The following is a 14,971-nucleotide window of genomic DNA, read 5'->3' as shown; positions in this document are numbered from 1 at the left end:
TATTCAGCCGGGCGAGCGAAACGGACGAGATTCTCGTACGTCGAGTCGTGGCGATCGCTCGAGTAACGATTCACTCGCGTGATAACTACCCAGCTGTGGGACGGTGCAAAAGGGGGGAGGGGGATACGTGAAACGGTGAATAACATGATCATCGTATGTGCGGTTTCCTCATTCCGCGCCCTCCGGGTACGCTACGCTCCTCTTCTCGGGACTGGAGGGGCCGCTGTACTCGATTCCTGTTCCTGATTCCCGGGCCCTGAATCGCCCTCGAGACTCTCGCCTCCCGTCGCTCGTAATGGAATCGTAATAAGACGCGCAGAGAGACTCGAGCGCAACGTGGAAGGAAGGTTTCGCCTCACGGCGACTCGCATCTCATCAACGCGCCGGCGTCTCGCGGTCCGTTCGTCGTAGAAAATCCAACCGCGACCAGATTGATGAGAAAACTACGAGGGCCTCCGACTCGACGACGTTCAACGCCCATTCGAATACCGTAGGTTGTACGTATACGCGCTCTAGCCGCATCTGCATACCTACCCGCGTAAAGTACCGCGGACGACGCGCGTCCGTCGCCGGCCCTCTTAATTTCCTAAGGATCTATGGTAATAAGGATGTTCCGAGATGCGCACGAGGAAATTCTAACCGCCGCGATACGATACACCGATTTACATATCGTACCACCGACTCCCTCCGATCGATTCGATTAACTTTGCGCTCATTCATTTTTTTCTCTCTTACTCATCGAACGGAGATTTCTATTTTTCGAAAGGACGTTTCCAGGATAAAGGTCCTCCGAGTTAATATCCGAGCGATGAAGGGACCCGTTCCCTTATCTTTCACGCTCGCGATACTCGTCCAACGTTTTCTCCCGGTCTCCGTAAACCTCGAACAAAGATCCCAAGGCTGGTTTCATTACATCGAGGCAGATGCATTCCTACTTCCTCTGGTGTGCTCTGGTGTGCGCGCCAGAGGTTTTCTAAAGAATTGCGTTAATTGTGCGGTCAGTTCGAATTCACGGGCACGCCGCACGCACACGCACCGTGTAACGTTCTCCTTGAATTTCCGGATCGTTTCAGGAAAAAGAAAAGGATAGAAGAAAAGAAAAAGGGGCGAACGAACGGAGATGGGGCGAAGAGGATGACGACGACGACGACGACGACGATGATAATAATTATAATCACAATTATAACAATGATAATAACGAGGCGGAGGAGTTCAACTGGACGAGGGTTGGGCTAGGTCAAGATGTGATCCCGACTCGGAGCCGTCCCTCGTACACCTAGGTACGGATATGGTGTACGCGCTACGGTGTCGGACTTCCTACTTCTCAAAGTTTATGGTTATGGGCTTTCAGATCTAGGATAGACGTAGATAAAGACCGGGAGAGTATACGAGGACCCCGGTGCTCCGTACTCGACTGCGATTTTTATCGCACTTTTTTCGAACGTGTGTATATGGGGTACGACACGTAATACCGAGGAACGACGTCTTATCCGTCGACCGTTAATTTGCCCGGGTCACTTAATTAGAAGATTGTCCGGCGTGGCTCTTAATTAGCGGAAGGAAAAAATAGGAAACAAAATAATTAAAAAATGAAAAAAAATAAAAATAGAAAAAATAGCCCCAGAGATAAGTATTGAAATTTTTGTGGAAGGCGATCGGGGCGCGACCGCGACGATTGTTATTCAAACGGAGCGATTTACAGTCGAAAGGCGACGAGGTTTGCTAATAGGAAGTCGAGTTGTCGAGCGGCGATGACGGATGCAGGGGCTCGTTAAACTGGATCAGTCAACTTCTAGTTATCGCTTACAACGGGAGCGCTGGCAAACGTCAGCTGTGGTTGCATTATATAGGTAGCGCATACCGCGGTCAAAGCATTCGCAAAGCGTTAACTAGAGAGACCCGCGCGGTATTTACGCCGTCGTTTCACGTCGGTTCTTTTGCACCTTTGGGAAATCACGATTCGCGGTAGTGGCGTGTTATTGCGAAATCTAGACGCCTGTAGTCGCGAACGAATTCAGCGCACAGGGAAAGGCTTGTGAGACGCGATGCGAAGGGGGGGGCTATTATGATACTTTATCAACGCCGTTACGAACGCCGACTTCGTAGGGGGGGAAAGAATCCGGAATCGGCGGAAATCGCTGACGGAGAAAAATCGTTTCGCGAGCTTCTCGACGTCGAAGGACGAGCTTCCTTCGGCGATAAAGATTTTCACCCCACGTTGCGACGGATTTTTGCTCGCTACGAATAGTTCGTAGGGTACCGCGTCTGTTTTATATAATTAAATCGCTGATCCGACGATAGAAACGGTTTTCTCGGGGAGGCGAACGCTTCGGAAATACATAGAAAATTTAATAACTTATGTACATATTTTTAAATATTTTGAATGATGTTTCGTTCTTTCTTTCCCTCTCTCGCTCATTCTTCGACTTTATCTTTCCGAGCGTATTAAAGTCTCTCGAATCGCCTCGACTCGATCTTTCGCGGTTTCGGGGGTTAATCCGAAATGGAAATGGAAAGAAGAATGGGAAAGGTGAAAGGTGAAAGAAGGATTATCCAAAACTCGAACCACGCTGAAGCTAATCTGAAATTTTAATACGGAAAAGCTCGAGCTTCCAGATTCTTCTCACATAATAACCGTTCCCCCCGTAAATCCGTTGTCCATTTTTTCAGACTCTCGATCAAAAACGCGCTTTCGACCTACCTCAAATCCTCCTTGGGGCGTCCGTCAAACTCCGCATGGAACATTTGGAGATGAAAAAAAAAGAAATTCCAAGTCGAAAAATCGAAAAGGCTGTTCGCCATAAATTCGATTTTCGATCGACGGCGTCTCCTGAAATCAAAATTTCCACGATGTCGAAGTCCAAGGCGTTTCGGTAACTTTGCCGAAACCGAAGTCCTCTGGTTTCGGTCAAAAGTTTGCCCACATTTGACTACGTCAACGTTACGAGTTACAGCGGAGCCGTTCTATGCACGAGGTGGATGAGACGTCGCAAGGTTGTTAGAAGTTGTTTGCAGTTTCAATTGGCGAACTAATACCACGTGGCAAAATGCTTTTTGAACGGCTCTTTGCAACGAGCTTCGTAAAACTTGTACCAACGAGAGTACGCCCACGAGTGGTTTCGAAGGGATCTTTTTTATTTCTCTTCGACCATTTTTTTTATTTCATCCGACGTGTGCACGGAAAGAGCCGAGGAGATGGAAAAAAGGGGATCGGAAAAGAACGCGACGCGGATGAAAAGATTAGAACAAACTACGAGTAGAGAATTTCTTCGATGCCTCCCATCCAGCATCGGACTCATGCGGATAGATTCGACTGTCGGGAGGGTTTCGTGGCCCCCGGCGATCTCGCGACCGGAGTTCCTAGCTTCCGAGCCGTAGAAAACAACGGGGGGCATTGTCGCGAGTCGCGGTCATTTTCAGCCGGTTTCCCTGGAAACTCACCCTGTTCGCCGTTCCGCGGCGGAGACCGGGCGACGCAAGAAGCGTCCGGTGGCTCTCGGACTTCGGACATTCCGCGCGCAGAGTCCGATTCCCCCCTTTCCGCTCGGAGCGCCGCTGCCTCCGCTTTCGTGACCCGAGAAAAAAGCTCGAACGAGGCACGGGTGTGTGTGTATCGTCGATGATCGGCCGGAGGAAAGTCTCGGTGGTGCAAAGACCGGGAATGGTCATCGCGGACTCATTCACATGCAACACGCTATCGGCTACCGAGAAGAAACATCGTATATAGGCATACCTCGAGCTAGGGACCGTAAAGGAGGGTTTTATAAGCCCGGGTGTGCGGTACGCCGAGGATACCGATACTCCGACGCTATTACAACCTTGGACGGTTTCCGTTGTCGGAGACGCGGGGACTCGGAACACCGCTGAAATAGACCGCGCGGCCGCATGTTCCAACTTCTTGTCCAACCTTCGACGACGCGAAGAAATATACGGCGAGATTCATTCATATTCCGTACCGAGGGACGAGAAAAATCAGGATTTCCGATTACCGCCGCGCTGCCGCTACGCCGAGTCGAGGAATCGCTGAAATTTTTTTTTCCACATCTACCTACGTTTTACGATCGGTTGGAATTAATTTTCAAAGGGGCAATTATTTCTGTATATTTGTATACGTGTATTCTAAACGGCCGGTTGCGCAATTTAATTTAGCAAAAAAAAAAAAAAAAAAAGGAATATACGTATATATGACGGAGGTCCGTATCCCGCGCTGTTTTCATACCATTAAACGCGTCTGTCCGCCAACCGTGTTCGCGGCAATCGCAACGAAGTATTAAAGCGGAGGAGGAAAGCACAAGTTGGAAGTTGGAAGTTGGAAGTTGGAAGTTGGAAGGCTATTAATAGGGAATAAATGCGGTAAGGAAACTCGTAAATATGTATACGCGAACGTATGTGTGTCAGTAGAGCCTATTAGGCGTTTTCTTAGCCTGCGAACGTGAACTGGCGAACCGTAGAACGGTATAATAACGTTGGAACGGTAGAACGGTGGCGCCCGTAATTCCGATCTCATATATACCCGGGGTACCCAACTCGCATGTACCCACGTACGTATACATAATATGTATACGTACATTACGCGAAACCTGGACGTATATATACATACATACATACATACATCTGTACATATATATTTATGTATACGCGAAGGAATGTACGTACGGGGTTCGACTTTTTATTTCACATATGGCGCAAGCTGCCTCGGCCGCAGCAGCAGCAACGATCGGCGGAAAGGAGCAAGTGCGCCAAGCCGTTTATTGTTTTATGCGCGCGAATCGTAAATCGCTAGTCCGCTGTGTTTGCCACGTGACGCGAATCGCTGCTTACTTCGACGTCTCATTCTTTCGCCCCTTATATATATACATATATATACGTCCTGCTGCGTCCTCCTCTTCCCCCCCAGCTTTTTTATTTATTTATTTAATCCTTCGCCTCCTCTTCTCTCCTCCTTTTTTTTCCTCTCTCATTTTATCCTCCGTTCCTCTCGTCGTCGCGTCTACACCCCTACCGATGTCCTGTATTTATCTGGCGAATCACCATTCGGATACCTCGAAATCATCGAGGATCAAATTCGAGGATTTTCATGACCAGGATCGTCAATTTTCGCGGGGATTTTCGTTCGCCTGTAGAAAATTTCAGACTCCAACGTCTTCGCAGTGTTTCGGGTAACCCATCCCCCGGCCGTACGAGGTAACGCAATAACATAACAAGGCGTACGGATTCCGGAGGTCACCGGTGTTTATATTGTCTCGTTAGTTGGTCTCGAGTTTCCGAATCGGGCGGATCGTTTCGCAGCATATTCCCCGTATAGGTGTAGAGTTGTTATATAGTCTCCGTTGAGCTCAGTGCACGCCTAACTGCGCAGTTTTAATATCGTTAAATAATACGAGTGTAGGTACGCGACGCGCAGTGCCGCTAGTCACGATCCCTCTATCTCGTGTTCCGGCTTTTCTAATAAGTGCAGATTGATAATTAGCGATCGGTAATTAGTGATTAGTGATCGATAGCGAGTGATCTACGCCTCCGTCATCCGCACTTATAATACCGGTCCACGATGGTGTCGATAGATCCGAAGCGATTGCTGTAACCGGCCAGGAAATTACGGCGCAATTATCACAAATCACTAACGAACTGGTACACAGCTGCAACCGATCCTTGCAACCTGCTGCAATTCTCTACGACGGACGCACAATACCTGCGCGCAGCACGGAGTGAGTCACAGATACCCATATTTCAAGTATACGTATACGTGTATTTCTATTTTTTTCTCTCTTCTCGCCTCGTTCGTTTTCTCAGCGAAGAAAAATCATTCAGCATCCTGTTCGAATGTACGTGTCGTGCGGTGTTAACCGAACGCGACACTCGGTAGCGTTTACAGGGTGGTGTTCGTCGGGAGTACCTACATATTTAAATATTTGATGTGCTCTCGCAAAAAAGGATCGAGTGGCGGCCGAGGCGGAGGCTGGGGTGGCGCGCGCGAATACCGCTGCAGCACACCCTTGTCCCTGGTTCTCTGATTTTTCATTTAAGTTTGTCACGATTTTTTTTCGAGCGATCGACGAATGATCGAAATAACGTCGACGCGTCGAACGTGCGGTGGCGTCCCCCGCCTAATCAGAGTTCCGAATCGATTACGCGCTAATTGTAATTCCCCGAAAAAGAACGAAGGGGAAATGATGTGGCAATAAAAAAAAGAGAAAGAGAAAAAATGTAGTTCCTCTGGGATAACCAAGTGAGACGAGTCGGGACAATAAGTTTTCGTAAGCTCGTGAGTTCTCCGAGCAACTGGCGTTGATTGACCATGCGTGGAAAATCGCGTAAGACACCCGGGGAGACCCGGAGAGAAATTGCGGACAGCCACGCGTCGTCACAAAACTTACTATATGTGATACAGGGACCGAGAAAAGCTCCACGGTAATTCGTTGCACCTGGTGTAAAAAGATCACATCGCCGCAGCGTCCGTCGGAAATTCCTTTTTTTTTTTCAAACAAAGAATGAAATACAGAGAAAAGAATTTCAACCATTTTTCCACCCTCGCGGTGGTCATCGGTAGTTATTATATCGGGGGTTGAAAATGTGCTTGCAGGTAACTGGGGGAAAAAAATGAAACAAATTTTCCGGACATTCGGAGTCTAAATCTTATCGCCTATGTCGATTTTGTCGCCAATGATATCGCGATTTCACGGCGATAGGCACCTTTTTTCCTATTTCCAAGAGTGCGCAGGGTACACGCCTTTCGCGTCCAAGGTGTATACGTATATGTATAGCGCGTGATTTTGATTTACGGCTAATTGCCGACTATTTTTCCGGACTTTCGAGCCCGCTTTGCATCTCATGAATGATAAAGTCATTTTCACCACCCGCCCGCTCGTTAAACCACCGCAGCTAGAGAGGCCACGGGCCAAATAGGGTCGCGCGATACCTCACTAAAAACTACGTCGTCAATCGACGCTACTGTCACAACGCGATAATAGACCCGAACATCCAGACGACGAGCTTTTCATAGACCGCCTTTTTTTTTTCTTCCCCTATTTTCTTTTTTTGCTTTGATATTTTACATTTTATTTCCCACCCCTTTTTCCATCGGCGATAAAATCTTCGTTCCCTCGTCGTGAGTTTCTCTAATTACAGAGCGTTTAATTTTATCGTTATCTTGTGAAAACGTTGCGAAAGGTCAGCGGCGACGAAGGATCACGTTGCAACAAAGGCCCAACGAGCGCATCGATGATAAATAATTTCCCGCTACGTGTTATTACGCGTCGTATTAAATACCGCGTGGCTAATTGCATTTTCTTTTATTTTCGTTCGTACGTTCGTTCGTTCTCCTCTAGCATCCGACCCGCAGAGACCTACGCCGCACCGCAGGTGAGCGCATTAGAACTAATGAGGTTTATTATTACTCGTGGCTTTTAAGCAGAAATTAAAGTACCCGCGTCGCGATAGTTCGTAATACTGGAAATTGCGCGGTACACGTACTTGAGAAATTTCGAAGACACGCAGGTGCGTAAATTGTAATGGTGCACGTATACGTACACTCGGCGAGGAACTGCACCGCGGTATAGCGTAGGTAGCTAGGGTAAAGCGGTACAAAGGTAGAAAATAGGTGTAAGGCGGCTAGCCGAGACGTTGAAGAATCGTGGGAAAGAAGCTTGTGCGGTATTACGGTGGAAAATCGCGTACAGTGTTAGCTACTGTTACAATTTCGCACATTACCACCACCACCGCCACCGGCATCGGCATCGGCAACAACGACCATTAGGAGGATACACCGCGGTGCGGGTTGTGGGTCGAGAGGAGTAGTTCTGGAGAATGTTGGAAACTATTGTTGGAGGAGCGTTGGCAGCTAATGGTTGCGTAATGGCTTCCTCGTACTTGTAAAAGTGCTGATTACTCGCGCGTAGGAAGTCAGCCACGAGGAGGAGGAGGTGGTGGGATATAGATACGAGCCTACGCTACATTATGTCTCTCGACTCGACTGCAACGCGCGCTCTGCGTTCTCTCTGCGCCCGACATTTTTTTCCATTTCGTCCCTTTTTTTTTTTTTTCTCTTATTTCTTTTTTTCTTCCAATCCTATCACGGACTCAAAGTAGGTGGTGTACCGTACGCCACCGTTTGCTCGGCGAAAGGGACGGAGTAAATTCGTTCTCGGAAACTCGTCGTTAATGCACCGCGACCCCGGATACACGACCACCTCGCGTACACGGTACCGCGTAGAAAACATTTCCAGAGATATCGCACAGGTGCTCGTACGCGCCTTCCTTTTTCTACTATTCTTTTCAACGCTCGTCCCGCGCGGTAATTCGTTTGTTTGAAAAAATCGTGGAATCTCGGGGGTAGCTCGCCGGTCACCCCGCGACGCGACAACGCTAGGGTTCCGTTGCACCGTTCGCCTGCCGATTTTTCCAAAATGCACATAGCGACCGCTTTCGAAACGGGGTCATCGCACGGTCATCGGAACGTCGAACGTTCACGCTAAATCTTTGGATAATAGTAAGTTGGCAGCGTCTGTCCGATGGAGTTTCTCTTATATTTGTGGCACGCCGACGGTTACTACCGCCGTACGCCATCGGGATCGTCGCAGTCGCTGACCCCTACGGCACCTTGCTTATCTTTGAGGTAGATAAGAACTACGACTACGCCGCGTTGCTGCCGTTGCTGCTGGTAGCGATGCCGTGAATCCTATAGGAATGTACGACCTCTCCGGTATCGCTATTTATATGCATATAACGACGGAATCTTCGATCAACAAATTTCTGGATATCATATTCAGCTTATAACGCTTCCCGGTAGAAAACGCACGCGATACCCGCCGTACGTATGATGATGAAAAATCGCCGTTGAGGAGTATGGGAAAAAAACGTATTCACGTCGAGACGCCGAGTATCTCGAGTCTAATCTCAATCTGCTCAAACGTTGAATAAATTTTAATTAAGATACGATTGCCCTTGAGATAGTGGAAGACTTGAAAAAGTGTGGGAGTAGGGTGTGCGGCGGGTGCGGGCGTATGGCGGTCGAGACTCTCTTCATGGGATTATTATGTTTTTTTTTTTTTTTTTTTTTTTTTTTTTTCTTATCCCGAAGAGCGCGCGGGTGTGTTTGGATAAGAATGGAGAAGAGGAAATTTGAGCCAGAAGTCTCGGGGATCTTTCTCCACTCGGTATCAACCGCTGTGAAAATATTTCAGAAAAGAGTAAAACGAAATTGAAGGAGAAGAAGAATAAAAGAAAGAAAAAAAACGAAATAGAAATTCCTCGGGGGGATAAATTCTAGCAACACTTGAGTCACGTATACACGGGAGTATTATAAACTTGGACAACGGTCAAAGACTCCCGTTTGATCGCATCGGCGGATAACAGATGACGAGGCGTCTTAAGAATGCCGCGCGTTAATTTGGCGGGAGACATCGAACGTCAGAAAAGCATCAGAAGTTCGAAGCGATTATATACCTGCGGCGCGTCGCGTGTTTTTTTTTTTCTGTTTTTTCTTTTCTTTTTTTTTTCTGTCTTCGTCGAGTCGATGATTCCCTTTCGGAAGCGATAATGGACCTTCGTCATTTAGCGATTCGCGGTGCGGTCCAACGACAATTATCCGCGACGTGTATAATATACCGGCGTCAAGAGGCTCACCGCAATTACGGGGTCATTTTTTATTTTCATCTCTTCCCGATTCTACTCGTACGCCGTAAAAAAAATTGCCGAACGTGAATCGGGGAAATGAAAATTAGGCGCGTTCAACGTCGCCGATTCCGATTCCGCGATCGATCGGCAAGCGATTAACCCCGACCGCTGTTATTTCGTACGGTCAGCGCGTTCACCGCGTGCCGTTGCAACGGCACGGCGGCAACATCGGCAACAGCAGCTACCGGAGGTCCGACTGGAATTGGACCTGGACCGGTTTAACGTTTCAAACAACCGCGTACGCGGCGTCATGATTCAGCGATTTATAACCAACGCGCATACGCGCGCACACACACACACACACGCGCGCGTCGCCGATGGCAACTTAAAAATATAACTCGAAACCAAAACGAACGTCGTACGCCGCTGTGGAAGGCAAATTTTTACCAAAGTCCCCACGTATCGCGGGAACATACGCCCAAAACCGTCGTCGATTCTCACCGCTAACGATCTGTGGAGAAAATTTATTTAGCTAGGTGATCAAAAGTGCGGGAAAAGGAATAGAATTTTTTTTTTTTTGCTTTTTTTCACAAACGCGAACCACCGCGTCCGCACCACGTGTAGGTACGCATGCAAATGACAATATATTTATTAAGTTCAGCACACCACACAACTATATATTGCGGTGTCGTAGGTATATATAGGTATAAAATAGGAGTTTCAGTCACGCGATGAAAATGATACGTCGTTAATTACGTACACACGCCCATTTGCAGCGGTAACAATCTGCAGAGCTAACAATTGTGGCCGTATACCCGCGTACCGCTTGCATATACCTATGTAGGTATACGCGTACTCGGGGACTTGGACGAATAATATCGGTCTCCGAATCCCGTACGAACGATAATACTTGCATTTTAAAACAGGGTAATACTTCACTCTTCGTAATCACCTTTACATCGCACGCTATTTCGATTGCTGAGGCTGCAAAAGCGTTTCTTCTACACCGCGGTGTATGCATATATACAACACACGACGACTGTGCACGACGCGATGTCAGCGTTATGCCAACTATGATACTGGCAAAAAATTAGAAAAAAAACTAAAATAAGATAGCAAAAAGAAAAAAAAAAAAAAACAGAGCACGCGGTCACTCAACAGGAAGTTCATGCGCGCCAGGCTATCCGTCGTATCGCCGTAAGCATTTTTTTCCCTCCTCCTCCTTTTTTTCATTCATCTTATTTCAATTAGTCGGTCTTCTCTTCGATCGCGATCACCGCGTCAGCGTTTGTCTTGTACAATAATTGGTATTTCTAATCGGGCAACTTACGTCGAGCGACGGAATATTCGGATCGGATTGTTCGGGATTCTATGGCGGTGTAATTCCGCGCTCGTCGAATAACGCGGTCAGACCGCAAACGTTCCGCAGTGGCCGTAACGGGCTAAACTTTGCGGCTTTCTCCTACATCAAACTCGACAAACTCCGCGCCAAATAATTCCCTCCGCTGTACGGCCAGAGCGCTGAAACGTCGGATGGGCCTCTGGCGAACTTATTTTTGAACAGCGAATCTGAATTCCATCGATCCTCACGGGGCCGGAACTCCTCAATGAAAAATCTTCGCTCGGTCGATTTAATTGACTGGAATTCGACGTCGCATCTGGTAGTACGCGCCGTGGTGTATTTCGTAATAACTTCGGAATAACAGGAAATACGCAGGTGCAGCTTTCGACCGGTTAGGTGCGGCATCGGTAAGCGTAGCTTCGAAGATTTGAAAGAGAGAAAAAAAAAAGGAAAAAAATTCAGTAACAGTGTTCTCCGAGCTTTCGAAAGACCCGCGATGGTTGGTCTCTTCGAATGTCGATAATTTACGACACTCGATAGAACGAACGGACGTCTCTATTTGTTTGGCGCGGGTTCATTTATCGGTGTCCAAATTTATCCCGTTCGATAACAGAGCCACACCGACCTTTTTTTTTGAACATAATTGCGTACGCTCGGGTACACGTCTCCGGAGTTTAGAAATTTACCTGGAATCCCGTGAGATGAGTCGTTTTTTTTCTCCCCCTCCCCCCGGTTTCTCGATGAAAAAAGACGTTTTCAAAAGTAGACACGGTCCGGGTCTGATATACCTCAAAGTGGTAAGAGTATACCATAAATCTGAGACACTGCACCATCCGTATTATACATTTTGTTCGAATAACTTGCGTTAATGGTCAACGTACAGACTCGCGATGATTTTTTTTTTTTCTATTTCTAATATCTACATCGGATGATAAATTATATCGGCTGTGGTGCCGTATGTCTCGCGTCAAATTAATTTTGAAAATTATTATTTTATCCCTACCGAGGCGAGGAGGCGAGGTGAAAATTTATCGCGCCGGTGAACAGTGTGGTAATCGTAATTCTCGATTTTTTTTTATTTAAAATATTTTTCTCTTCCCTCGATTTTTCAACGGTGAGAGAGAAGAAATGTGAAGAAAAACTAGGTATGCGAGAGGAGAGAAAGAAGGCGACGCGGTTACATTAAGAAACAGGATAGTACTTTGCGCGCGTGTATATATATTACGAGCGTTAATTGCCTGAGCTTCGGTGATAAGCACGGTGAGATTATAACGTGTCGTTGGACAAATTTCCTTACTCAACGTTCGCGAGTTTCTTGGGTGGAGTGGCAAATCACGGGGCGAGAGAAGGACGGAGATAAATTAAGACTAGATGGAAGGAGTTTGGATTACAGCCGAGGCCGCCGTAGAGTTGCATCCGCGCCGGATGACGTTAGTTTCAGCGGAGTTTGTGCGTTGAAAGTTAGTTAAAAAAGACACGCGGGTACATCGGTGGTACGCACACGTGCGTACACGTGTATACTCGCACACCTATGGACGCGTTGAAATATACGCAGGCGGTTTACACAGAGAGACGGAAAAGGCAAACTCGAAGTGATATTTTCTCATGAATACCGCAGTCGCGAGTAGCGGCTTGGGTCGGTTGTAACGCGCCGCGCCGCGTATACCGAAACGTGTGCGGATTTATCAGTCGTCTAATTAGCGTTGCATTTTCAACCGAGCGCCAGCGGATCGTCTCGAAATCATTATACTTACACGTACACGTACACGTTCACGTATCCCGTGCAACGTCGAAAGATGCCTACGTACGAGATATTATTCGTCGTTCTCCAACGTCGTTTCAACGCTCGTAATTTTAATCACCGACATTCAACCCTCGATAAGAAAGGTCATGTACGTACGTACGTACGTACGCGTTCTCAGAGATAGACGTCGTCGAACATCTGCAGTCCCGGAGGGCAATTAGCGATCATTTTTACAACACTTCGCTCCACGTCTCCGCCATTTATTCATTCAATTATCTAGCGGACTTTTTTCACCCTCCCCCCCGCTCGCCCCGAGGGTCGCGAAACAAATTTCTCGAACGTTCGATCCGAGGCCGATTGAGCGCGGATAAAGAAGTCCGTCCGTCCGTCCGCGTTTCCCGGTTGACCCCTCTACCATTCTTACCTTGGTCGAATCTTCGATCTGCGATCCGATCGTGATAACGTGCAACGTTATTTCCCTCGGGTTCTCCAATTCCTCGGGATGACAATAAAGGGCTTCGCTGACGAAGTAGGCCTCCGAACTGGTCAGTCTGAAAAATATGAAAATGAAAATTCATCGAGGGGGTATAAGCGAATCGAGAAATACGGAATTCGAGACTCCCTCTCCACCTCCGTTTCTGCGAAACGTCGGCGTAAAGTGTGCGGAAACTCGCTATCGAGGTATATAATATCGTGTGTAAGCGAATACCTGGCCACATACGCGTCGAGTAGGTACGTTGCCCGGCTAATACATAATGTTACAGTAATGTTCACTTGACGTGATCCCGGCTGAACATTTGCCCATTATAGCCTCGGGTCAGATCAATTGCAATAATTCCTAAAGATTACTACAATATTATTAACCCGTCGACGTTATAATTGACCGTACGTGGCTCTAGCCGTGCGCCGAGACCGTATCGCGGCACTTGCCGCGAGTTTCAGTCGCTTGGAATTTTTTTTTTTTTCCATCCTTTCTTTCTTATTTCAACCGTACGTTTCTTCGATTATATCCGCGGAGTTTAATTTCTCTTTACGGGATACCGAAAACTATTTTTCAAAAAAGATCCGCGTTTAGATTTTAAGGGAATAGCCGGCGTCGGATATACTTACCGAAAGAATAATTTCTGGCTCTCTCTCCCTTCCATTTTTTTTTATTTTTTTCTCTTTTCTTCTTCAGAGGAGAAAAAAAAAGAAAGAGAAAAAATGTCACGCAATCAATTTGTTAAATGGAGTCACCCACCGTAGTTTGCATATATATAGCCATAATTATTTCGAGCGAGGTGTGTTCAAGCTGATTGTGAGTGAGTAACCGTCACGGACACACGCGGAATGGACATTCGCGTTGCGCGGTTAATGCCAGCTTTAATTTTTTTCTTCTTCTCTCTTCTCTGGATTGTTGAACCTTTTTTTTTTTTTTTCATCTCCTATTTTTTTTTTCTCTTCCTCGGTTAACGTCATTAATTCGAAACTGAGTATACGAAACACGGTTTATTAATAAAAATATACACAGCGCGTAACCCGCTCTCGGACCACGTACAGCTGTGTATTCGACGTGCGTGTAGTTTCTGTGATAATAAAATAATGCCTTTCAATTTGCACTGTTCTTTTTTCCGTCCTTCCTTTCATTTTTTTGCTGCTTTTTTTTTCTTTTTTTTAATCATACACCGTCCGCACGCGATACACGTACGTCGTACACATCCGCGTATGAAATTTTTGGCAGGACGTCAGCGGACGTGAACGTCATGCTTTGCTGCATAAATGACGTGCATTGTTTACCAGCGAAATGAGTGACAATTAATCTGTTTAAACGACGCGACAAAACTAGCGAGGTTATTTTTTTTTTTTCGTTTTCAACTTTATTAATGTACGAGAAATACTGGGACAACTGTAAGCACCTTATACGTTGGCGGAGGGGAAAGAAAGTATTTTTGGAAAGTGTCATTGCGACATTTATATTCGTCTTTGTCGTTGGTTTTTTTTTCTTAATTTTTTCGATATCGTTATCGATTATTTCGGGAACGGATACGCGTCGTAGCTGAACAACGAAAAAAAAAAAAAAAAAAATGTCTGGATGAAAAAAAAGATATTGAGAAAGTGAAAAAAGAAAAATGAACACTTCGTTGATTTTAGATACCTAAATCACCGTTTTTGCATGAATATAAGTGTAGGTATAACGTGATATTTTCGTTTATAAATGACTGTGATAAGTTGAGACGAAGATACGAGCTAAATTGATAATTATAAATCTTAATAGTGCGATAAATATTCCATGT

At 46.5% G+C, this 14,971-nt stretch overlaps 1 protein-coding gene and 1 long non-coding RNA gene across 3 annotated transcripts in view; one reads left to right on the top strand and one right to left on the bottom strand.

The window, feature by feature from the left end:
* The window catches only part of LOC105692770 (UPF0489 protein C5orf22 homolog), a 323,525-nt gene that overhangs the window by 150,389 nt on the left and 158,165 nt on the right, over positions 1 to 14,971 (bottom strand). For both annotated transcript variants that reach the window (XM_048658641.1, XM_048658642.1), the window contains one exon: positions 13,123 to 13,249. In XM_048658641.1, the coding sequence (XP_048514598.1) occupies positions 13,123 to 13,249 (127 nt within the window). The remainder of the gene's footprint in view (positions 1 to 13,122; positions 13,250 to 14,971) is intronic.
* LOC125501806 overlaps positions 3,933 to 14,971 on the top strand; it is a 46,986-nt gene continuing 35,947 nt past the window's right edge. Inside the window, exon 1 of the long non-coding RNA XR_007279471.1 lies at positions 3,933 to 5,705. This is a non-coding gene — a long non-coding RNA (uncharacterized LOC125501806). The remainder of the gene's footprint in view (positions 5,706 to 14,971) is intronic.

Source organism: Athalia rosae, chromosome 7, assembly GCF_917208135.1.
Source record: "Athalia rosae chromosome 7, iyAthRosa1.1, whole genome shotgun sequence".
NCBI lineage: Eukaryota > Metazoa > Arthropoda > Insecta > Hymenoptera > Athaliidae > Athalia > Athalia rosae.
The sequence above is the reverse complement of the archived record's forward strand: the minus strand, read 5'-3'. Positions and strand labels throughout refer to the sequence as shown.